Source organism: Mobula birostris, chromosome 15 (assembly GCF_030028105.1).
Source record: "Mobula birostris isolate sMobBir1 chromosome 15, sMobBir1.hap1, whole genome shotgun sequence".
In the NCBI taxonomy this organism is placed as follows: domain Eukaryota; kingdom Metazoa; phylum Chordata; class Chondrichthyes; order Myliobatiformes; family Myliobatidae; genus Mobula; species Mobula birostris.
This window is the reverse complement of record NC_092384.1, coordinates 4931934-4958617: the sequence shown is the minus strand read 5'-3', so window position 1 is coordinate 4958617 and position 26684 is coordinate 4931934. Positions and strand designations below refer to the sequence as shown.

Sequence of the window (26684 nt, the reverse complement as noted above, 5' to 3'; positions counted from 1 at the left end):
TGTCTAAGTGATCTGACCCATGCATTTCTCTAGGGTTCACTGAGCAAGGTACACATCTCTGCTCTGCTGTTGTGCAACTTAATCTTGCCCTCTGAATGTTGGAAAATCAACACTTGTTGACAGACTATGCCAAACAGAAAATCAAAAAGAAAAACTGCAGATATGGGAAGTATAAAGTTACAACATTTAATATTAGAAATATTCAACAGGCGAGGCTGCATCTGTGGGTAGAGAAACAGATGTAACATTTCTGATTGAAGACCACTACAACCTGAAATATTAACTTTTTTCCTTTTCCCACAGGTTCTGCCTGACATGCTGAGTAATTCCAGTATCCTCCCTTTTTATTTGAGGCTGGACTAAATAGGTTTTGCCAGACTCCAGCTAGTTTGTAATGACTTGGATTGTGAAAAAGGATCTGGTGCTTCCCCGGCATATGTTACAAATAAAATAAACTCTTCTCAGGCTACCAGCCGGGTACAAGTATTGATTTTAACTGGGGTTTCGATGGCAGAGTTTGTCATCAACACATCAGTTAAAGTTGATAGCTGTATCCAGCTATAGCCCAAGAAGAGTTTATTACGTTACTAGCTGGTTCAGGCATCAGACTGGCAACAGACCAGCAGAAAAACCTCAAAGCTGCCCAGGGCCGCTCCATTGGCATCTGCACCACTTAAAATCTCTAATGGACACCTATTAGTCTTAACATCTGCAGCACTATGACAGTTGACATTCACTGATTTAAACTGAGCAGATTCAGAACCCTCTGTGTGCATTGGTGCGGGTGGTGAGACTCTGGTGCCTGTGTGTTCTGACCCTGAATCAAGAATATCAGAGGCATAGAAGGCAGTCACTGAGCTTGTGGGAATTATCCAGTTGCTTCCATTCTACTGCACTTTCCTTTGCTCGGGAACATTGGAACTCACTACACACAAAATGCTGCCAATCATTTTAAGTTTGTGTCCTCTGTTTACTGACCCTTCTGGAAACAGTTTCTCCCTATTTGCCTGTCTAGACCTATGTGGTTTTGAACAGCTCTTGTTGAGTCTTCCTCTAACTTCAAGGTGAAAATAACTGCAGTCTCATCACATCATCGAGGCTATTCCAGTAAATCTCCTTTACAGGCTTGGAGAAGCCTTGGCATTCAATGCTTATGTGCAACCAAGAGTTCTCCAACCGAGTCAGAACTACCAGGTTAGAAAGGGAGAGCTTAGCTTCCTTGCTTTTGCATACAATACCTCTAATTCATAAAGTGAATAAGCCTATTTCATTCACAGTGGGAATTATTGCAGATACCTCAAGGATAACTGAAGTAGTGTGGACAAATATGCTACGAATCTGATCAGGAGAGAAAAAGTATAGGAAAAGGTATTGAGACTGAAGGTAGATAGGTCACCAGGATCTAATGAGCTGAATCCAATTGTTTAAAAGGAATTGACCACAGAGAGAGTAGAGTCATTTGCAAACACCCCGTGTTCTGGAGAGGGAGCAGTGAATGTGGTGACAGTGGATGGGGAAACCACAAGTATTCATACAGATCATGTCATCGCATCAGTGCATCGAGGTAGCACAAGGGAAAAACAGTTTCAGAGTTCACAGTAAAGTGTTATGGTTACAGAGAAAGTGCAGTGCGGGCAGACAATAAGGTGCAAGGCCATAATCAATAGACCAATAGGCTAGCAGACGGTTCAGAAGTCTTATAGCAGTGGGATAGAAGCTGTCCTGGAAATTGGTGGTACATGCTTTCAAGCTTTTGTATCTTCTGCCTGATGGGAGAGAGGAGAATGGAGAATGTCTGGGGTGGTGGGGGGTCTTTGATTATGTTGGCTGCTTTACTGCGGCAGCCCTCTCATGCAAGAAAAGAGGGTGATAAAAAGCAAACAATTGAAGGCTATTTAGCTGGACATCTGTAGTTTAGAATTTGGTGTAATCCAAAATTAACAATGAAATAGCTAGTGAAAACAAATCCCCCAAATGCAAGAAAAGTGAGCTAAAAGCAGAGAATACTGGAAAAGCTGCAGCAGTCATGGAGCATCAGTATGTAGAGGCAATTAATGTGTCAGATCTGAAACTCTTCATCAGAGAGAAAACAAGTTAGTAAGGCAGCAGAGAAAATGGGAAACGGACTTGGGTAAAGTAAAGGGAATATCTCAGATTGGGTAAGTGTTGAGATTTGATTATGCTTCTTTGTACATGTACTTTATTTGCTAATGTGCATAATCTATGGAATGCTGTTTAATCTAGTCAACTGGGACACGGCCAGCAAAGTAGTCACTACAGCAAAAGGGGTGGGGGTGGGGAAGAGAGTATGGCAAGCAAGAATAGTCAGTTCTGATGCAGACAGATAGAAGGAGTGACTTATTTAACACCAAATAATTTGATACAGAGTCTGCAGGCTGCAACATGCCCAGGCTGAAGATTAGGTGTTGCGTAACATCTTCATCTCCAGTCTGGGCACACAGCGGTCAGCAGGAGTGTGAAACTCCCCAGCTTTAGATAAACTTCTCTTTCATTCATTTATAAGTCACTTTATTTAATAGATGATATATTAGCATTGAAGGATTTTCCAAGTTATTTCCTGAAATGAGAGAGTTTTCCTGTCACAGGCAGCTTAAAAATGTTAGCTCTGTATTCTTTGGAGATTTGAGTGATCTTCCTGAAACACACAAGATCCTGAGGATTCACAAGATGCAAAGTTGAGATATTCCCCCCATGTGTGGTGACACTTGTGGTCTGCCCCCAGGACATCCTCAGACTGTGTTGGTTGTTAATGCAAATGACACATTTCACTGTATGTTTTGATGTACATGTCATTAATAAACAACTCTAAATTTAAATCAAAACCAGAAACTTTAAACTGAAAATGCAGGAATTTCTTCTCAGAGTACAGAGTGTGGTGAATCTCTGGAATTCTCTGTCTTGCAGGCTGGATCACTTGGTGTATTTAAAGAAAAATAGCTACATTATTGAAATGTTGAGAGCTGAGGGTTCTGTGGAATTGACACAGAAGACGAGCGGAGGCCTGGGGTAGATCAGTTATGTTGAATGGAGGGACATGCTTGAGGGACCGAGTGGCCTACTCCTATTCCTGTTTTCAGGTGTTCTGGTTGATAAGGTACAGTGTTGGAGAGAACTTTGTACTTTGTCCAGTCGTATCACATCTTGCTGGCTAGTGTTTGGTCTCACAAGTAAGATGAGTTGTGCTCTGTTCAACACATTAACGGTGTTTACTATTGATGACCATTAAAGCATATATGGAAAGTAGATTCTTCACATTCTTACATGTGGGGGTGATCTAGCCCCTTGACATGGACATCAGGTATTACAGAACAGTTTACCTTCTTTGTTTGTACATCTTAAAGCTCACTCATTTCACCGAACATTTGGCCACCATCCAATTCTCCACTAAGATGTTTTAAAGCAACACAACACACACTGAATGTTGGAAGATCTCAGCAGGTCATGCAGCATCCAAAGTTTGCTTCTTCAGGATTGAAAAGGAAGGAGGATGCCAGAAATAAAAAGATGGGGGGAGAGGAAAGAGGCTCGCTATAAGGTGACAGGTGAAGCCAGGTGGGTGGGAAAGGTAAAGGACTGGAGAGGAAGGAATTGATAGGAGAGGAGAGTGGATCGTAGGAGGAAGAGAAGGAGGAGGGGACCCGGGGGAAGTGATAGGCAAGTGAGACGAGATAAAAGGCCAGAGCGGGGAATAGAAGAGAGGAGAGGGGGAGGGATGAAATGTTTTTACCAAAAGGAGAAATTGGTATTCATGCCATCAGGTTGGAGGCTATGCAGATAAGATATAAGGTATTCCTCTTACACCCTGAGGGTGGCCTCATCTTGACACGAGAGCAGGTGATGGACTGACATATTGGAATAGGAATGGGAAAGGGAATTAAAATGTTTAGCCACAAGGAAGTTCCCTCTTTTGGCAAATGGAGTGGAGGTGCTAGACAAAGCAATCCCCCAATTCCCTCCCACCATCTTTTTATTCTGGCATCATCCCTCTTTCCTTTACTGTCTGGGAGAAGAGTCTCAGCCTGAAATGTCAACTGTTTATTCACTTCCATAGATGCTGCCTGACCTGCTGAGTTCCTCCAGCATTTTGTATGTGTTGCTCTGGATTTCCAGCATCTGCAGACTTTCTCGTGTTTAAGATGTTTTAATATGTTAATATTAAATGTTAAAAGTGTAAGTCAAACAAGTTAAGCCCTTTGACAAAGCACCAGAAATTAAATCTTCTTCTCTAAAATGTTCATATTGCAGCTTTAGGTGGGAAATTGAAAGATTTAAGCCACACTTCTCAATCAGCCCTATGGAGGGTTATCTGTCACCAGGAATGGAAGTGTCCTTGGAGGTGGAATTCCATCCTGCCGCTGTGAACACAGACATTCGTGTGCAAGACCTGAACTGCTTCATTGAAAGAGCCAAATCCCTCCAAATCCACCTAACAGGATCGTGTGTGCCAGCATCAGCCATGAAAGAGGTACAACCACTAACTCTACACTAACAGGTTGTGGCATTTCGTGTTATCACGGGGCCCTGTCACTCTTGCAGCTTGGGATGCGTTTGGGCCTTGAGAGGCATTGTATCAGCTCAGAGCTCTTGTTCCCCTCTTTGCACAGGGTGTTCTCAGTCACTCTTGGCCTGCAGCTCTGTGAAGGAAAATCACTCATTGTTCACAGTCCGGCATGGTAAATTCTTGAAAAGTAGTCATCTGTCGGTTTTATGAAGCCTCAGTGCAAGGTGCTTGCCATGGGCTACACTGTAAAAGTGATGCTTTTCATAGTGTTGTAAAACCAGAGTTAACAGTTGCAGAGATCAAACATGGTGGGACAGTTGAGGAACAGTGGAAGACTTTCAAAGAGATTTTTCACAGTGCTCTACAAAAGTATATTCCAGTTAAAAGCAATGACAGTAAGGGTGGGGAGAGCCAGCCTTGGATAACTAAGGAAATAAAAGAAGACATCAAACTAAAACTCATGCATATAAAGTCACCAAGTGTAGTAGGAAACTAAAAGATTGGGAAAACTTTAAAAGGCAATGAAATACCACGAAGCAAGCAATAAAGAAAGGGAAGATAGATTATGAAAATAAACTAACACAAAATATAAAATCGTATAGTAAGAGTTTTTATAATTATATAAAGCGGAAAAGGGTAGCTAAAGTGAACATAGCTCCCTTGGAGGACGAGAAGGGGGAATTAATATTGGGTAATGAGGAAATGGCGGATGCTTTGAATGACTATTTTGTGTCAGTCTTCACAGTAGAAGACACGTCTAATACGCCAAAGAGAGATGTTATGGATGCGATTGGAGGTGAGGACCTTGATACAATAGCTATCACTAAAGAGGCAGTGCTGAACAAACTTGTGGGCCTGAAGATAGATAAGTCCCCTGGTTCGGATGGAATGCATCCCAGGGTACTGAAATAAATGGCAGAAGTTATAATAGCGGCTTTGGTGATAATTTACCAAAATTTCTGGACTTTGGGCAGGTCCCAGCCGAATGGATGACAGCAAATGTCACGCCACTTTTCAAGAAAGGATGTAGGCAAAAGGCAGGTAACTATAGGCCAGTTAGTTTTACATCTGTAGTTGTGAAAATGCTTGAAGCTATCATTAGAGAAGAAATAACAAGGCATCTGGAAGGAAATGGATCCATCAGGCAGATGCAGCAGGGATTGAACAAAGGCAGGACCTGTTTGACTTACTGGAGTTCTTTGAGGATATAATGAGCACAGTGGATAGAGGGGAACAGATGGACAATATTTACTTGCATTTCTAGAAGGCGTTCAATAAGGTGCCTCATAAAAGACTTATCCATAGGTTAAGGATGTATCGAGTTGGGGGTGATGTATTAGCATGGACAGAGGATTGGTTAACAAATAGAAGGCAGAGAGTTGGGATAAATGGGTGTTACTCTGGTTGGCAATCAGTGGTGAGTGGTTTGCCGCAGGGGTCGGTGTGGACCCACAACTGTTCACGATATATATTAACTATCTGGAAGTGTAGTGTATCTAAGTTTGCTAATGATACTAAATTCAAAAGCAAATTGTACAGAAGATATGGAGAATCTGCAGAGAGATACAGGCAAGTTAAGTAAGTGGCCAAGGGTCTGGCAGGTGGAGTACAATGTTGACAAATGTGAGGTCATCCACTTTGGAAGGAAAAATGGAAGAGCCGATTATTATTTAAGTGGTAAAAATTTGCAGCATGCTGCTGTGCAGAGGGATTTGGGAGTACTTGTGCATGAATCACAAAAGGTTAGTTTTCAGGTGCAGCAGGCTATCAAGAAGGCAAATGGAATGTTGGCCTTTATTACTAGAGGGATTGAACTTAAGAGCAGGGACGTTATATTGCAACTGTACCAGGTACTGGTGGGGCCACACCTGGAGGAGTTCTGGTCTCCTTACTTGAGGAAGGATATACTAGCTTTGGAGGCGGTGCAGAGCAGATTCACCAGATTGATTCCAGAGATGAGGGGGCTCGACTGTGGAGAGATTATTAAGTTGCCTGGAACTGTACTCACTGGAATTCAGAAGAATGAGGGGAGATCTTATAGAAACACATAAAATTATGAAGGGGATGAATAAGCTAGAGGTAGGAAAGTTGTTTCCACTGGTGGGTGAGACTAGAACTAGGGGACATAGTCTCAAGATTTGGGGGGAGTAGATTTAGGATGGAAATGAAGAAGAGCTGCTTTTCCCAGGGAGTGGTAAATCTGTGGAATTCTCTGCCCAGTGAAGCAGTGGAGGCTACCTCAGTAAATATATTAAAGACAAGGTTGGATAGATTTTTGCTTAGTAGAGGAATTAAGGGTTATGGGGAAAAGTCAGTCAGGTGGACTGTTCTTATGTTCTTGTGAGAGGCAAAGATATGGTAGGTAGTCACAGTCTCTTTCCAAGGGCAGAAAAGTCAAATATCTGTAGCTTTAAGGTGAAAAGGGGAAGTGTAAAGAAGATCTGTGAGGCAGGTTTTTATTTTACCCAGAGACTTGCAGGTGCCTGCAAAGTGCTGCCGGGGGAGGTGGAAGAAGTATATGCATTTGTGATGATTCAGAAGCATTTAGACATGAACAGGCAGGGAATAAAGGGACATAGACTAAGTGCAGGTGATTAGTTAGATCGATACATTGGCCAGTGCAGACATGATGTAGTATTATTTGTTCTGCATCCAAGTTCAATGAGCACAGAGTCATAGAAAAGTACAGCACAGATACAGGCCCTTCAGCCCAGCTATTCTATGCTGAACCATTTAAACTGCATACTCCCATCCTGGAGGAAAACCTGATACAGACTGGAAGAGAACTGCAACTTGGGAGAAAATTTATTTTCCAGCAAGACAATGACCCCAAGTATAAAGCAAAAGCTACACAGAACTTGCTTAAAAACAACAAAGTTAATGTCCTGGAGTGGCTAAGTCAGAGTCCAAACATCAATGCTATTGAGAATTTGTAGCTGGACTTGAAAAGGTCTGTTCACTCATGATTTCCATGCAATCTGACAGAGCTTGAGCAGTTTTGTAAAGAAGAAAAAGGAAAAATTGCAGTGTCCAGATATGCAAAACTGATAGAGACCTATCCACACAGATTCAAGGCTGTAATTGCTGCCAAAGGTGTATCTACTAAATACTGACTTGAAGTGGGTGAATATTATGCAATCAATTATTTTGTGTTTTATATTTGTAGTAAATTTAGACCAATTTGTAGAAATGTGTTTTCACTTTGACATGAAAGAGTCTTTTCTGTTGATCAGTGTCAAAAAAGCCAAATTAGATCCACTGTGATTCAATGTTGTAAAACAAAAGAACACAAAGACTTCCAAGGTGGTGAATACATTTTATAGGCTCTGTCCCTCAGAATACCATCCTTTAACTTTCCCACCTACAGATGTCAGGCTCACCGGCCTATAATTGACTGGTTCAATTTTAGAGCCTTTTTTGAATAGCCAACACATAGAATAAGGTCATGCATGTAGCAAGCTGATTCAGCTGCCTGAATGCATCAGGGACAAGCTGATTTTCTCAATAATTTGGTTTCCACCAGAATCAAGGATATCTGCTATCCCTCTGCTTTAAAGCTGAATGGTCCCTAGCATGTTAAGGTGAACACTGGAACTCTGAGTCTAACTCGTTAAGGCCTTGCAGCTTATTGTCTGCCTGCACTACAACTTCTCTGTAGCTATCACTCTTTATCCTATATTCTCTTGTTTTCCTTTATACAATTTCAGAGCACTGCTCTTACAAAATGATCTGCATGGATGATGTGAAAAACAAGTTTTTCCCCGTACCTTGGTATTAGTGACAACAACAAACCAATTTAGAAATATCTCAGTTCTATATAATGGCAGACTATAGATAAAATACAACATAATTCCAAAAAGTCACAGCTTTGCAAGTTCTAATTCTGCAATTTGATCACAGCAATGAGTGTGACTACCTGCAGTGAGGGTACGAAAGCAGAATGAAAGTGGCCCCAAGAAAGCCCCTGCCGACCACATTGCCGTGAAGTTTGCATCCAAGAGGGCTGCTAGTATAAGCAGTAAACGAAAACTGTTCTTGCATTCACAGGAGACAAGACCCTACAGAGGATAATTAAAAACTGCTGAGAGGATCACTGGGGTCTCCTTCCCCCTCCTGAGGGTGTTGTATTCAAAAGGGTCACAAGTATTGTTGAGGATCCCTACCACTCGACCCACAAACTCTTTGTTTACTGTTTGTAGTGTCCCTGTGCTGCACACTACATGCAATAAATTACATTTTATTAATTGTGGTAATATTTTGTTTCATGCGCTGTGTATGACATATGCATTGTGAGGGCACTATGGTCTGAAGGACGGACGTTCTATCTGGTCGTATATATGTACATCAGATGGCAGTAAACTTGAACTCGCTGTAGATACGTGATGTGTGCATGGACCAGAAGTTGCCCAGGAAGGTTCCAACCATGCTTGACATCTCCATTTATCTTACAGGTGATCAGTTTCAGTTGCTGTGTTCGGACTAAACAGACACACGCCATTCAGCTGACAAACCGCACCAACCAGATCTGGAACCTGTGGCCTATAATTGAAGGAGAATATTGGATGGGACCAAAGAATATAATCGTACAACCTCATCAGCAGAACCAAGCATATGAGATTACATACAGGCCATTAACAATGTCTGTCGATGGCAAGAAACATCAGGTAAAAATGTCCAGCAGCACAGAGAGATTTATGAGCTGTTTGTGAACAGAAATGTTGAAACATTAAATTCAAAAGAAGGTCATGAACTATCAGGTAATAGGAGCAGAACAGTGGGCACCACTGTTTCAGTGACCGTCCAGTTCAATCTGGACCTCTGATGCTCTCTGTGTGGATTCCGCATCTTCTCCCTGTATCCACATGGGTTTTTGCTGGGTGCTCCCAAAGATATTCTGGTGGGATAATTGACTGCTATATAAATCACAAACAAAAACTGTTGGAAGCACTCAGTAGGTCAGGCTGCATCTGTGAGGAAAGAAACAGAGTTAATGCTTCTGATAGACAGTCTTTGACCTGAAAAGTGAACTTTATTTCTCTTCCCAGAGCTGCTGCATTTTCTGATTTTATTTTGGATTTACTGTTCGTGTGAGTGTCAGTCTATAAACCTGCCCTAGTGCAGGAGAACTGAGCCGGATGTATCGAATGATACAGACACTAAAAAACAGGAAATGCTGGGAGTATTCAGCGGTTTATGTAAAATGTGTGGATACAAACTGAATATGTCCAGCATTTTCTATTCTTTCCAGAGTGTGCAGGTTTCTGCTTTTTGACGTTTCACTGTGCCATTGAGCAGTCCTGACCTGGTGACTTTCCAGCTTGGCTTGCTGCTGTTTCTGAGCTATCACATCTCTGTGGGAGTCTGAGTAAGAGCCGATGTGAACTGCCCACCACCTCCTGCTTGGCAAGTATTGCTTGGAAATTCTGTGCAAAGGATACAGGTGGGCTCTTTCCATACACCTTGTATTCTCTTACAGATGGGAATCCCACCAAACTGGCCAATATACAACTGCAAGGGGGTCTTGTCAGTACCTTCCCCTATCACAGCTGCTGCCTGCATTCTCCATTGTAGAGATGGGGAGCGCTGCACAATATGTTATTCCTTTTTTGATTGCAAGTGAAGCAGCCTGAGCCTGAATGTGGCAGGGTTTCAACGACATGCCCTGATATGTAGCTGATAACATCCTTCTCACATGAATCCTTTGTGTAACGTCAAGGCAAAGCAACCAGCACCTAGTGGTCAGCTGAAACCAATCCCAGGCTGACCTTCACTGATGGGTGCAAGTCCCAAACAAGAACTTAGTTGTTCTGGAGTAAGCCATTTAAATCGTTGTACTGGGGAGTGTGAGTTTGAGCTGAGTTTTGAGACTCGTATAGTTTTACTGAATAAAGAGTTATTTCGAGTTCCGGCTCAGTTCTATTGTCTGGCTTCAAGTCTCCTCAGTAGTTATAGGCAAGTGAACACAACAAATTGGTGATGAGGTGCTGTATTATATCAATGTGACGCCACAGCTGAAGTTAATTGAAACTTTAACCAGCAGGTTATGAGTGAGCTCAAGAACTGAACAAAACACATGACTTGGTTGTTGAGTCTATTTCCAACTTCCAGTTTGATGCGACTTTGGGAGTTACATTCGAATCATGATTGAATCAATATGAAGATGTATTTTGGGTCAAGTTCACCAGTAAAGACAGCTTCTGGAAAACATATACTTTGCTCCAAAAATTGGGTACTATTGAACATGAGTTTTATTTCAACTTCATCCTGCCTGAGAACCTGCGGGACCCATCATTTGATGAAACTGTCTGACAGCTAACAAGCATTTTTGGAGAGCAGTCATCTGTCTTCAGTGTTTGCTACCATTGGCTAAAACTCATTAAATACAATACCAATGACTTTATCACAGATGCCAGTATGGTCAATCGCAAATATGAAAGTTCAAGCTGGGTGATGTGACTGAATCACAGCTCAAATGTCTGATTTTTATTTACATTCTTCAGGCACAGATAATCGTATGCAGCTCCTGGCCATACTGGAGCAAGACTCTGATATGACTCTACAAGCTGTCATTCAAGAATGTCAGCATTTGATCAACCTAAAACGCCATTCCAACCTGGATGAACAGACCAAGGTCAATGCGGTGCCCAGTAGCACGTTTGTGCGAATGCCATCACTGAGGTGCTTTTGATATCCTTCACTGTGTTGAAGGTCAGTAGAACACAAGGACAAGAAGTTTCAAAGGTCACTAAAATTCACAAGAAATTTAATGGTCAGCTTCAAAGTGGACTTCACTCGCAGGAGACAGTACGTCAATGTATTTATCAACAATTAGTTGGGCAAACTACAACTGGACACTGTGTCAGACATCACCATTATCTCCAAATGGACGTGGTGGAAACATGGGTCTCCACAGGCAAATCAACTCATCAGTCTGTCTGCAGTGCATTAGGTGGAACTTTCTAGCTGACTGGCGAACTGCAGGGCATAGTGACGTTGAATGTTGTGTGTTACTTAACAGATCAGCCAGATCTGAATATCCTGCCACTGACTGGATGGAGAAGCTTGACTTCTGGAGAATCCCTCTGGATGAAATCTTTATGAAGACATTGGCCATACAAATCATGTCATTTGACACCATACCACCATAGTATGTGAGACCATACAACAACAACTATAACAGTGCCCAGCAGCAGCATTTCAAGAAGGTTTAGATTGCTGCACCAAACTGCAAACAGAACTTCATCTCCATCCAGGTGAAAACTCAGTCTTCTGTCCCAAAAGACCAGTACCATACACAGCTTCACCAATCATGGGGCAAAGGCTAGATCTCCTGCAATAAGTTGGTGTGATCAAAGCTGTCAACTACTCATATTGGGCAGCTCCAGTATTCATTATCAAGAAAACCAATGGCACAGGAGGATGTGTGCAGACTTCTTACATTACCAATACCAGCAGATCTTTTTGCAAAATTGAACGATGGTCGCTACTTTGCAAAGTTGGACATGACTAAAGTGTACTTCCAGGTAGAAGTGGCAGAAAATTCACAACAGCTTCTCACCATTGCAACACATAAGAGGTTGTTTTCCTTCCTCCATCTATGGGTGCCATCCCCAGACAGACTGCACCAGTTCAGGAAGGCCATGTCCTGCCCCACATTCCCACCTCACTTGGGAGTCATATGGCATGGGGAATGTGGCTCCTCCCTTATCTACAGGGATATCAGTATCCACGTCTGTGAGTGAAGTGGAACACATTTCTCTCGTTTTATCTTCACGCAGCACATCCAAGGTACTCTCAGTTTCGTGGGCAGGTGTAAACTCTTGCACAGGAATAGACCATCAGATGGGTGTGCATGACCACAAATTATCCTTAAGCATAATAATAAAGCACAGAAAGCTCAAAAATGCCCACTTCCAGCAGAGCAGTTGAATTGTAGGGGGTCCAATGTGGGTGGTAGCATGCTGCCAGCTGTAGTCTTCGACCAGCTTCTCAAAGCATTTGCTTGTTATTGAGGTGAGTGCGACAGGACGCCAGTTGTTCAGACATACCTATTGGGTGTTTGCAGCAAATGCCCTTGAAGTAAATGAATGCTGCCTAGTTGTGTCTCTGCATCAGTACTAATCAGTAAGTATTTGTTTCACATGGCGGACAACAGTAACAAACCTTTTTGCATAAATGCAAAAATGTCCGTGAAAATATTTGACGAGTATGTACAATATTGTAACCCAAGTATTGATTATAATCTCTGTTTCTCCAGGGCTCTATCTTCTTCCCATTGCCTGATGGTGCAGGACTGCTCTACATGTTACAAGGAGTAGCTGAACCTCCGAAGGCTGTTGCAGTCATCAATCGTGAGGTTCCTTGCAAGACCCCGCACACAGTTACATTCTCCATCAGCAATTGGCTGCACATTGCTCAACGGTAAGCCAACCTCATGACGCATGGAATCTAGTCTCAGAGTGAGCTCATGGCCATGTGACGTGCACCTGCCTACTCAGGACAGAATAGCCCACTATCTGGTTGATAAAGCTTTCTCATTGTGAAGTAACAAGACTTGAGTTTTGTCGGTGACTGTGGTGAGGGCCAAAGCCAAGTTCAAGTTTGTTGTCGTGTGCACAAGTACAATTACAAACTTGCAACAGCATCACATGCACGTAGCATTGTAGAAGCAGCAATCACAAATTAATCACAAACATAAATTAAACACATTTTTTCCAAGAAGAAACACAATTAGGACAAAATAAAATGACAGTTCTAGTGCAAAGTGATTTAAGTGATCACAGTATTGCTAAACATCAGGACTGATGAGGGTTTTGGCCTGAAGCATTGACTGTTTACTCTTTTCCATAGATGCAACCTGGGCTGCTGTGATCCTCCAGCCTTTTCTTTTTAGAATTTGTAGAATTTATTTAAATCTTACATCCATCCCACAATGTGGGGAGTAACAATCTTTGTGTTATGACTCCATCCCAATGTACAGACATGTGAATTTAAAAGTCTAATAGCTTGTAGAAAGAAGCTGTCCCGTAGCCTGTTGGTCCTGGCTTTAATGCTGTGGTAACCTTCATCAGACAGAAGCAGCTGAAGCAGTTTATATTTGGGGTGACTGGTGTCCCTGATGATCTTCCAGGCCTCCTTTCTGCACCTGCCGCTATAAATGTCCTCAGTGGAGGGAAGTTCACATCTGCAGATGCGCTGGGCTGTCTGTACCACTCTCTGCAGTGCCCAGCTATCAAGGTTGGTGCAGTTCCTGTACCAGGTGGTGATACAGCCAGTCAGTATGCTCTTAATGGTGCCCCTGTAGAAAGTCTTAGGGATGTGGGGGTCCATGCCAAACTACTTCAGTCGGCTGAGGTGGAAGAGATGCTGTTGTGCTTTTTTTGCCACAAAGCCAGTGTGTGCAGTCCAGGTGAGATCATCGGTGGTGTGTATACTGAGGAACTTGAAACTACTCACCCTCACAACTGCAGACCCACTGATGTTGACTGGGGTGAGCCTGTCTCCATTCCTCCTGTAATCCACAATCAGCTCTTTTATTTTTTGGACATTGAGGGAGAGGTGGTTATCCTGGCACCACTGTGTCAGGGTGTCAAACTCTCTTCAGTAAGCTGTCTCATTACCACCAGAAACAAGGCCGATCAATGTCTTGTCCTCGGCGAGTTTGATCAGCAGATGGAGCTGAGTGTGGCAGGACAATCATGGGTGTAAAGGGAGTAGAGAAGGAGACTCAGGACACAACCCTGGGGCACCTGTGTTGAGGGTCAGAGGGGCAGAGGTGAAGGAGCCCGTCCTTACCATCTGTCGGTGATCTGATAGGAAGTCTAGGATCCAGTGGCACAAGGTGGGGTGCAGGCCCAGGTCTGTGAGCTTCCTGTCAAGCCTAGAGGGAATTATGGTTTCGAATGCTGAACTGTAGTCGAGGAACAGCATTCTAGGTGAGCGAGGACGGTGTGTAGAGCTGTGGCTATGACGTCATTGGTAGACCGGTTCCATCGGTAGGTGAATTGTAGGGGGTAGCATGCTGCAGATGTAGTCTTTAATCAACCTCTCAAAGTATTTGCTAGTAATTGAGGTGAGTGTGACAGGGCGCCAAACGTTCAGGCACGCTACCTTGGCTCTCTTAGGTACACGGACAATGATGGTCGATTTGAAACGGGGGGTACTACACACTGGGAGAGGGAGAGATTAAAAATGTCCGTAAACACACCAGCCAGCTGTTTAGCACACACTTTGAGGATGCCGTCCAGCCCCGCTACCTTGCAGCTATCGACACGTTTGAATGTCCTACGTACCTCAGCCTCAGAGATGACCAAGGAGCAGGTCTTGTTGGTGGCTCTCGTCAGGGGTTCGGTCTTCTCAACCTCTCATTGGGTGTAAAAATCATTTAGCTCGTCCAGGAGTGAGGTGGCAATGTTGGCTGTACTGCTGCATTTGCTCGAAGTCTGTGATGGTGTGCAGTCCTTGCCATACGCTGCATGTGTCATTGTTGCAGAGTTGTGACTGGATTCTGTCCCTGTGTTGCCATTCTGCCACCTTGATGGCTCTACGTAAATCGTAGTGGCATCTCCTGAGCTCCTGTTGGTCTCCAGAGGCGAAGGCTTTATCCCTTGTGCTGAGAGAAACATGCATTGGACTATTTACCCAAGGCTTCTGGTTTGGGTAAACCCGGACTGATTTTTGAGAAACAGCGTCTTCAATACACTTCTGAATGAAGCTTGTGATCACTTCCATGTATTCAAACATGTTCTCAGCTCGAAATACCTCCCACGTGACTCTATCAAAGCAGTGTTGTAACTTAGAGTCTGACTGGTTGGACCAGCAGTGGATGGTTTTCACTATGGTCACTTCCTGCTTCAATTTCTGCCTGTAGGTGGGCAGGAGCAAGGTGGAGGAATGGTCAGACTTTCTAAAGGGATGGCAGCAAAGTGCTTTGTAGGCATTGTGGAAGGTAGCGTAGCAGTGGTCAAGTATGCTTCCTCCCCGTGTGCTCAACTCGATGTGTTGGCAGAACTTTGGGTAAGCTCTAGACAGAAACGCCTGGTTACCATCTCCAGCGATGATGAAAGCAGCCTCTGGGTGTGTGGTTTCATGGATACTGATGGTTTCGCAAAGTTTATTGAGAGTCAAGTTGGTATTGGACTGCGGTGGGATGTACATAGCTGTAATAATAACAGACATGAATTCTCTGGGAGGTCAGAAAGGTCGACATAGCAGCATAAGGTACTCCAGATCTGGGGAGCAAAGGGATTTGAGGGTGTGCATGCTATCTGGGTCGCACCAGCATTGTTCACTATGAACTTTTACTTTTCCCAGAGAGGTCTTTAGACCTGTCTGTTCGAAACATAGAGAACCCGATGGGTTCGATGGCTTGGTCTGGTATTTCCTCCAACAACCAGGTTTAGGTAAAGCAGAAGGTATTACACTGCTTTGTTTCCTGCTGGTAGGAGATTCTGGCTCTCAGCTCACACAGCTTGTTGTCAGGGACTGTATGTTGGGAAGGAGAATACGAGGGAACAGTAGCCAATTTGCGTGCCATCTTAACCGAACCAAGACGCTGGCTCTTTTTCCTCGCCTCCAGTGACATTTTCACGGTAATGCTGGTGAACCTCCCATGTTTATGGACCAAGGTGGCGGCGTGACGCAGCTCGCAGCAGCCACTCCGGTGGATTGTCTGTTATTTGTCAAGTAGGGTGCCGTGCACAATGCTGATTTGATGGAGGTGGACGTGAGAGCACGGAGAAACATCTGGTGAAACTTCTGAAATGCCTGCTTCGCTGCTGCTGCTACTGTGTGGTCCAGAATCTCTGGAGGAGAAGGCCTCGAATCCTCGGCTTTGTTTGTTGCTCAGCAGCCGGGGTGGGGTCGGAGCGCTCAGTAGAGGATGGTGCTCGGAGAGGCTGTGTCGGAGGGGTTGGTCGGAGGCTCGAAGTTTTTGGACGGATGCTTCCAATGTTGCTACATCGGCGTGTTGGCGGCGCTTGGAGGTTCCTGGCAGGGAGAGTTCCTCCCTTCTGCCGCCTGCGTGGGATGATGGGTCTATATGAGACTTTGTTTTACTGTGCCCATGGTCTGCTCTTTATCAAATTACAGTATTGCTTTTCACTGTTGTAACTATATGTTATAATTACGTGGTTTTGTCAGTTTTAGTCTTGGTTTGTCCTGTGTTTTCTTGTGATATCATTCATGAGGAATGTTGTATCATTTTTAATGCATGCATTTCTAAATGACAATAAATGAAAATTGAAACTGCTTCATACAAGCAGAGGGTCTCAGCGGTAGAAAGGTGACACGTTTTGACTGAGTGCCGTCTTTCCAATGTTCACAAGCGTCAATCGATCATACCTGATGTGACCTCCAGCTTCTTGTAGGAGAAGTGCAGAAGAAGGTAGAGAGACAAGCAGAAAATTACAATGCCAATTCAGAGTACGCAACACCGCGCCATCTTGCCGCCATTTTGGGTGTATTACAGTGCCTATAAAAAGTATTCACCACCCCACCTTGGAAGTTTTCATGTTTTATTGTTTTACAACATTGAATCACAGTGGACTTAATTTGGTTTTTTTGATAGTGATGAACAGAAAAAGACTTTTTCATGTCAGAGTGAAACAAATCTCTAAAGAATGAGCAAAAATAATTACAAATATAAAACACAAAATAATTGATTGCATAAGTATTCACCCCCTTCAAGTCAGTATTTAGTAGATTTACCTTTGAGTCTGTGTGGATAGGTCTCTATCAGCATTGCACATCAGGACACTGCAATTTTTCTCCATTCTCTTTTACAAAACTGCTCAAGCCTTGTCAGGTTGCATGGTGATTGTGAGTGAACAGCCCTTATCATGTACAGACACAAATTTGCAAATGCATTGAGGTCTGGACCCTGACTTGGCCAGCCCAGAATATTAACTTTGTTGTTTTTAAGCCATTCCTGTGTGGCTTTGGCTTTACGCTTGGGGTCATTGTCTTGGAAACAAATCTTTTCCCAAGCCGCAGTTCTCTTGCAGACTGCATCAGGTTTTCCTCCAGGATTTCCCTGTATTTTGCTGCATTCATTTTACCCTCTTCCTTCACAAGCCTTCCAGGGCCTGCTGCAGTGAAGCATCCCCACAGCATGATGCAGACACCACCATGCTTCATGGTAGGGATGGTGTGTTTTTGATGATGTGTGGTGTTTGGCTTTAGCATTCAGTCTGAAGGCTAAAAATCTTAATTTCGTCAGACCTTAGAACCTTCTTCCAGTGGACTTCAGAGTTTCTCACATGCCTTCTGACAAATTCTAGCTGAGATTTCATATAAGTTTTTTTTCCAAAAGTGGCTTTCTCTTTGCCAATCTCCTATAAACCTGCGACTGGTGAAGCAGCTAGGTGAAGGTTGCTGTATGTGCAGTCTCTCCCATCTCAGCCCTGAAGCTTGTAACTCCTCCAGAATTGTCATAGGTCTCTTGGTGGCCTCCCTCACTCACTAGTCCCCTTCTTGCATGGTCACTCAGTTTTTGAGGACGGCCTACTCTAGGCAGATTTACAGTTATGCCATATTCTTTCCATTTCTTGATGATTGACTTAATTGTACTCCAAGGGATACTCAGTGAACATAGAACATAGAAATCTGCAGCACATTACAGGCCCTTTGGCCCACAATGTTGTGCCGACCATGTAACCTACACATAGCCCTCTATTTTTCTAAGCTCCATTACCACCTGAGGGTCTCTTAAAAGACCCTATCGTACCCACCTCTACCACCATCACTGGCAATGCATTCCACACACCCATCATCTCTGTGTGAAAAAACTTAACCTCTTATGTCCCCCCGTACCTACTTCCAAGCACCTTAAAACGATGGCCCTCAGGTTAGTCATTTTAGCCCTGGGAAAAAGTCTCTAGCTATCCACACAGTCAATGCCTCTCATCATCTTATACAACTCTATCATGTTACCTCACATCCTCCATTGCTTCAAAGAGAAAAGGTCAAGTTCACTTAACCTGTTCTCATTAAGGTATACCCTCGCAATCCAGGCAACATACTTGTAAGTCTCCTCTGCGCTCTTTCTATAGTATCCACATCCTTCCTGTAGTGAGGTGACCAGAACTAAACACAGTACTCCAAGTGGGGTCTGACCAAGGTCTTACATAAGTGTAACATTACCTCACGGCTCTTGAACTCAATCCCATGATTGATGAAGGTCTACACACCATACACCTTCTTAACCACACAGTCAACCTGCATAGCAGCTTTGAGTGTCCTATGGACGTGGACCCCAAGATGTCTCTGATCCCCCACACTACCAAGAATCTTACCATTAGTATTATATTCTGTCTTCAAATTTGACCTACCAAAATGAACCACTTCACACTTACCTGGGCTGAACTCGATCTGCCACTTCTCAGCCCATTTCTGCATCCTATCAATGTCCTGCTGTAACCTCTGACAACCCTCCTAACTATCCACAACACCCACAACTTGTGTGTCATCTTGCAAACTTCCTAACCTACTCTTCTACTTCCTCATCCAGGTCATTTATAACAATCACAAAGAGGAGGGGTCCCAGAATAGATCGTTGTGGAACACCACTGGCCACCAACCTCCATGTAGAATATGACCCATCTACAACCTCCCTTTGCCTTCTGTGGGCAAGCCAATTCTGGATTGACAAAACAAGGTCTCCTTCGATCTCATGGCTCCTTACTTTCTGAATGAGCCTTGCATGGGGAATGTTATCAAATGCCTTACTAAAATTCAATAGACAATAGACAATAGGTGCAGGAGTAGGCTATTCGGCCCTTCGAGCCAGCACACCATTCACTGTGATCATGGCTGATCATCCACAATCAGTATCCAGTTCCTGCCTTATTCCTTTGATTCCGCAAGCTTTAAGACTCTATCCGTCTCTTTCTTGAAAGCTTCCAGAGACTTGGCCTCCACAGCCTTCTGGGGCAGAGCATTCCATATATCCACCACTCTCTGGGTGAAAAAGTTTTTCCTCAACTCCATTCTAAATGGCCTACCCCTTATTCTAAACTGTGGCCTCTGGTTCTGGACTCAACCATCAGCGAGAACATGCTTCCTGCCTCCAGCGTGTCCAATCCCTTAATAAACTTATATGTTTCAATAAGATCCCCTATCAGCCTTCTAAATTCCAGAGTATATAAGCCCAGTCACTCCAATCTTTCGACATATGACAGTCCCGCCATCCCAGGAACTGACCTTGTGAACCTACTCTGCACTCCCTCAATAGCAAGAATGTCCTTCCTCAAATTTGGAGACCAAAACTGCACACAGTACTCCAGGTGTGGTCTCACCAGGGCATTGTACAGCTGCAGAAGGACCTCTCTGCTCTTATACTCAATTCCCCCTGTTATGAAGGCCAGCATGCCATTAGCTTTCTTCACTGCCTGCTGTACTTGCATGCTTGCTTTCAGTGACTGATGTACAAGAACACGTAGATCTGGTTGTGCTTCCCCTTTTCCTAACTTGACTCCATTTAGGTAATAATCTGCTTTCCCGTTCTTACCACCAAAGTGGATAACCTCACACTTATCCACATTAAACTGCATCTGCCATGCATCTACCCAGCCTGTCCGAGTCACCCTGCATTCTCATAACATCCTCCTCACATTTCACACTGCCACCCAGCTTTGTGTCATCGGCAAATTTGCTAATGTTACTTTTAATTCCCTCATCTAAATCATTAATATACATTGTAAACAGCTGTGGTCCCAGCACTGAACCCTGTGGTACCCCACTGGTCACTGCCTGCCATTCCGAAAGGGACCCGTTAATTGCTACTCTTTGTTTTCTGTCAGCCAGCCAATCTTCAATCCATGTCAGTACTCTGCCCCCAATACCATCTGCCCTAATTTTGCCCACTAATCTCCTATGTGGGACTTTATCAAAGGCTTTCTGGAAGTCCAGGTACACGACATCCACTAGCTCTCCCTTGTCCATTTTAATAGTTACATCCTCAAAAAATTCCAGAAGATTAGTCAAGCACAATTTCCCTTTCGTAAATCCAAAATCCATCTGACTCAGACCAATCCTGTTACTGCTATCCAGATGTGTCGTAAATTCATCTTTTATAGTTGACTCCAGCATCTTTCCCACCACCGATGTCAGGCTAACCGGTCTATAATTCCCTGTTTTCTCTCTTCCTCCCTTCTTGAAGAGAGGGACAACATTAGCCATCCTCCAATCCACAGGAATTGATCCTGAATCTGTAGAACATTGGAAAATGATTACCAATGCGTCCACGATTTCTAAAGCCACCTCCTTAGGTACCCTGGGATGCAGACCATCAGGTCCCGGGGACTTATCAGCCTTCAGACCCAACAGCCTATCCAACACCATTTCCTGCCTAATATAAATTTCCTTCAGTTCATCCATTACCCTAGGTCCTTTGGCCGCTATTACATCTGGGAGATTGTTTGTGTCTTCCCCAGTGAAGACAGATCCAAAGTACCTGTTCAACTCGTCTGCTATTTCCTTGTTCCCCATAATAAATTCACCTGCTTCTGTCTTCAAGGGTCCAATTTTGGTCCTAACTTTTTTCTTCCTTTTCACATACCCAAAGAAGCTTTTTACTATCTTCCTTTATATCCTTGGCTAGTTTACCTTCGTACCTCATTTTTTCTCCGCATATTGCCTTTTTAGTTACCTTCTGTTGCTCTTTAAAAGTTTCCCAATCCTCCGGCTTCCCACTTGTCTTTGCTATGTTATACTTCTTCTCTTTTATTTTTATATTGTCCATTACTTCCCTTGTCAGCCACGGCCTCCCGTTACTCCCCTTAGGATCTTTCTTCCTCTTTGGAATGAACTGATCCTGCACCCTCCGCATTCTTCCCAGAAACACTTGCCATTGCTGTTCCACTGTCATCCCTGCTAGGGTATTGTTCCATTAAACTTCGGCCAGCTCCTCCCTCATAGCACCATAGTTCCCTTTGTTCAACTGTAATACTGACCCTTCCGAGTTTCCCTTCTCCCTCTCAAATTGTGGATTAAAACTTATCATATTATGGTCACTACCTCCTAATGGCTCCTTTACCTTGAGGTCCCTGATCAAATCCGTTTCATTGCACAACACTAAATCTAGAATTGAGTTCTCTCTGGTAGGCTCCAGTACAAGCTGTTCTAAAAATCCATCTCGGAGGGACTCCACAAACTCCCTTTCTTGGGGTCCAGTGCCAACCTGATTCCTCCAGTCTACCTGCATGTTGAAATCCCCCATAACAACTGTAGCATTACCTTTGTGACATGCCAATTTTACCTCTTGATTCAACTTACACCCTACATCCAGACTACTGTCTGGGGGCCTGTAGATAACTCCCATTAGGGTCTTTCTACCCTTAGAATTTCTCAGTTCTATCCATACTGACTCTACGTCTCCTGATTCCAAGTCCCCCCTCGCAAGGGACTGAATATCATTCCTCACCAACAGAGCCACCCTACCCCCTCTGCCCATCAGTCTGTCCTTTCGATAGGATGTATACCCTTGAATATTCATTTCCCAGGCCCTGTCCACTTGAAGCCATGTCTCTGTTATTCCCACAACATCATACTTACCAATTTCCAACTGTGCTTCAAGCTCATCCACTTTATTTCTTATACTCCGTGCATTCACGTACAATACTTTTAATTCATTACTCCCCTCACCTCCCATATCAATTCCTATTTCACTTGGCCATACTGTACGATCCCTTCTTGAGCTTTCTGCTCCGTTGATTCTGCTGTCATTCTTAACTTTTCTTATTCTCACTTTCCCTTTAACTCGATCCTTATGTTTCCAGTTTGTCCCCTCCCTACCACCCCCACTACTTAGTTTAAACACACCCGTGTTGCAGAGGCAAACCTGCCTGCCAGAATGCTGGTGCCCCGCTTATGAAGGTGCAACCCGTCCCTTTTGTACAATTCATCCTTACCCCAAAACATACCCCAGTGGTCCAGGAATGTAAATCCTTGCTTCCTGCACCAGTTCCTCAGCCACACATTCAGATCCATTATCTCTCTGCTCTTGACCACTCCAGCACGGGGAACTGGAAGCAAACCAGAGATACCCACCCTGGAAGTCCTGCTTTTCAGCCTTCTTCCGAGTTCTCTGAAGTCACGCTGTAGAATGTCTTTCCTTTTCTTCCCCACGTCATTTGTGCCGACATGCACCACCACTTCCGGACGTTTACCTTCACTCTTGAGGATTCCCTGCAATCGGTCCGTGACATCCTGGATCCCGGCACCAGGGAGGCAACACACCATCCTTAAATCTCGCCTGTTGCCACAGAAATTCACATTCACGACATCCACATTCACATTCACTGCATCCACTCCTCTGCCTTCATCAATCTTAAAGAATTCAATCAGGTCTGTAAAGCACAACCTGCCCTTGACAAAACCATGCTGAATATCCCTAATCAAATCATATCTCTCCAAATGCTAATAAATCTTGCCTCTTGGGACCTTCTCCAAAAACTTACCAACCACTCAATTAAGACTCACTGGTCTATAATTTCCTGGGTTATGTCTATCCCCTTTCTTGAACAAGGGAACAACATTTGCAATCCTCTAATACTCTGGTATTTCTCCCATCCCTATTGATGATGCAAAGACCATCGCCAGAGACTCAGAAATCTCCTCCCTTTATTCCTACAGTAGCCTGGGGTACATCTCATCCAGACCCGCGACTTATCTCACTCAATACTTTTCAAAAGCTCCAGCGCATCCTCTTTCTTAATGTCTATTTGCTTAAGCATTTCAGTCTGCTGTAAGTCATCCCCACAATTGTCAAGGTCCTTTTTCTTGGTGAATACTGAAGGAAAGTATTAATTAAGTACCTCAGCTACTTCTTCTGACTCCATGCAAGCGTTTCCACTATCGCACATGATTGGTCCTATTCTCTGAAGTCTTATCCTCTTGCTCTTCACATACTTTAGAATGCCTTGGGGTTTTCCTTAATCCTGCTCACCAAAGCTTTCTGTTGGCCCCTTCTAGCGCTCCTCATTTTATTCTTGAGCTCCTTTCTGGCAATCTTGTAATTTTCTAGAACTCTAACAGTACCTAGTTTCTTAAACCTTTCATGAGCTTTTCTTTTCTTCCTAACTTGATTTTCTATATCTTTTGTACACCATGGATCTCGTATCCCACCATCCTTTCCCTACCTTAATGAAACATACCTATACAGAATGTCATGCAAACATTTGAACATTTGCCACATTTCTGCCATGCATTTCCCTGAGAACCTCTGCTCCCAAGTTTCTGCTGAATAGCATCATATTCCCCCCTACCCCAATGAAATGTTTTCCCAAATTGTCTGCTCCTATCCCTCTCCAGCACAACAGTAAAGGAGATAGAGTTGTGATCACTACCTCCAAAATGCTCTCCCACTGAGAGATTTGACACCTGACCAGGTTCATTTCCCAATATTAGATCAAGTACAGCCTCTCCTCTAGTTGGCTTATCTATATATTATGTCAGGAAACCTTCCTGAACACACCTAACAAACTCCACCCCATCCAAACCCCTTGCTCTAAGGAGATGCCAGTCAATATTAGGAAAGTTAAAATCACCCATCACAGCAACCCTATTATTATTGCTCCGTTCCAGAATCTGCCTCCTTGTTTGCTCCTCGATGTCTCTGCACTATTTAGGGGGGAGTTCTATAACAACACCCAGTAGAGTTATTGCCCCTTTCCTGTTTCTGACTTCCACCCACACTGACTCAGTAGGCAATCCCTCCATGACTTCCTCCTTTTCTGCAGCGGTGATACTATCAGTGATTAGCAGTGCCACTTCACCAGCTCTCTTGCCTCCCTCTCTGTCCTTTTTGAAACATCTAAAGCCTGGCGCACTCAGCAGCCATTCCTGTCCCTGAGACATCCATCTCTATAATGGCTGCAATGTTATAGTTCCACATATTGATCCATGCTCTAAGTTCATCCGGCTTGTTTATGATACTCCTTGCATTAAAATAGACACATCTCAAACCATCAGGCTGAGTGCATCTGTGCTCTAACATCTGCCTATCCTTTCTCACAAACACCCGTCTCTACTTCTCCACTTGTGCGCCAACTGCCCCATCCTTTGCCTCTTCACTTCTGTTCCCACTCTAGTTCAAAATCTTGTTTAAACGCTCCTGAATAGCATTAGCAAATATCCCCCCCGCCCAGAATATTGCTTCCCCTCCAGTTCAGGTGCAATCCATCTCACTTGTACCGGTCACCCTTCCCCAGAAAAGGTTCCAATGATCCAAGAACCCTTCCCCCTGCACCATCTCCTCAGCCACTCATTTGTCTGTGCTGTGCTCCTGTTTTGACCTACCCTAACTCTAGCTCATGACACTAGGAGTAATCTGGAAATTACCACCTTGGAGGTCCTGATCTTCACCCTGCTTCATAACTCCCTAATGTTACTGCACAGGACCTCTACCCCTCTCCTGCCTATGTCATTGGTACCAACATGTACCACGACCTCCGGCTGTTTCACCTCCCCTTCAAGAATATTCTGCAACTGCTCAGAGACATCCTGGACCCTAGCACCTCGGAGGCAACACACTGTCCTGGCATCTCTTTTGCTGTTGCAGAATGTCCTATCTGTCCCCCTAATTATCCAGTCTCAAATTGCTGTACTTGACTTCACCCCACCTTTCTGAGGCTCAGCGCCGACCACAGTGCTATTGGTCTGGCTACTGCTGCCTTGCCCAGATACGTCATCCCCCACAGCAATATCCAAAGGGGTAGACCTGTTACTGAGGAGGATGGCCACAGGGGGACCCTGCACTGACTTCTTTCTCCCGTTACCCCTCTCGGTGTTCATCCATCTACTCCCTGAATTCTGCACTCTGGGTGTCAGAAGTCTTATCTATTAATTGGTCTGCCTCCCAGATAATTCCAAGTTCATCCAAATCCAGCTTTAGCTCCTTTAACACAGTCTTTCAGGAGCGGAGTTGGCTGCACTTCCAGCAGGTGTAGTCATCAGGGAGGCCATCAGGTTCCATGAATTCCCACATCCTACAGGAGGAGCATTCCGCTACCGTATCTGCAATCCTGCCTGCACTGTACAATGGGCAACCAGGACCAACTCAGCAATAATGAAAGGAAAAAATACCCTCTCATCCCTGTTTCTTAGGCCTCAGCCTCTTTTCATCGAAGCTTTGAGCCAAAACCTCTCATCTTTCACTCTTACTCTAGCCCCCAGTCCAATGATGGCTGCTCTGACGATGGCCGCTTCACTGGTCTCTATCTCTCTTTTATAGTTTAAAAAGTAAACCCCCATGCAAGGAGAAGAAACTCACCGCATTCAGTGGTGCTCCACCTGCCTTCCGCAGTTGCTGATGCCTCTGATGCTCCCCGCGCCTGCGTGCTGGCTATTGATTTGGAGATTACCTTGTATCCATCTCCTGACTTGTGCTTTTTAATGACCTTTTCGTGGTCTTGCTTGGAGTGTTCTTTTGTCTTCACGGCGTAGTTTTTATCAGGATACTGACTCACCAGCAGTTGGACTTTCCAGATACGTGTGTATTTTGACGACAATCAATTGAAACACCTTGACTGCAAACACATGATCTCCATTTAACTAATTTTGTGACTTGTAAAACCAATTGGCGACACCAGTGATAATTTGGTGTGTCATATTAAAGTGGGGTGAATACTTATGTAATCAATTATTTTGTGTTTTATATCTGCAATTAATTTAGATAACTTTGTAGAGATTGGTTTTCACTTTGACGCAAAAGAGACTTTTTCTGCTGATCAGTGTCAAAAAAGCCAAATTAAATCCACTGTGATTCAATGTTGTAAAACAATAAAATATGAAAAGAACATAAGAACATAACTTCCAAGGGGGTGAATGCTTTTTATAGGCACTGTTCTTTTTTAGGTAGATCTGTATTCCTGCTTGTTAATGGAAATATCTAATCAGCCAATCATGTGGAAACACTTCGATGCCTAGAAGCATGCAGACAAGGTTCAGTTGTTCTTCAGACCAAACATCAGAATGGTAAAGAAATGTGATCTAAGTGACTCTGGCATTGGAATGATTGCTGGTGCCAGATGGGATGGTTTAAATATTCCATAAACTGCTGATCTCCTGGGATTTTCACAGACAACCATCTCTCGAGTTAACAGAGAATGGTGTGAAAGCATCTAGTGAGTGGCAGTTCTGTGGGAGAAAGTGTCTTGTTAAT

The 26684-nt window shown here is 43.9% G+C and overlaps 1 protein-coding gene across 7 annotated transcripts in view; it reads left to right on the top strand.

The window, feature by feature from the left end:
- hydin (HYDIN axonemal central pair apparatus protein) overlaps nt 1-26684 on the top strand; it is a 981559-nt gene that overhangs the window by 905865 nt on the left and 49010 nt on the right. For all 7 annotated transcript variants that reach the window (XM_072279252.1, XM_072279251.1, XM_072279249.1 and 4 more), the window contains 3 exons: nt 4267-4486; nt 8974-9186; nt 12780-12943. In XM_072279252.1, coding sequence (XP_072135353.1) covers nt 4267-4486; nt 8974-9186; nt 12780-12943 — 597 coding nt within the window. The remainder of the gene's footprint in view (nt 1-4266; nt 4487-8973; nt 9187-12779; nt 12944-26684) is intronic.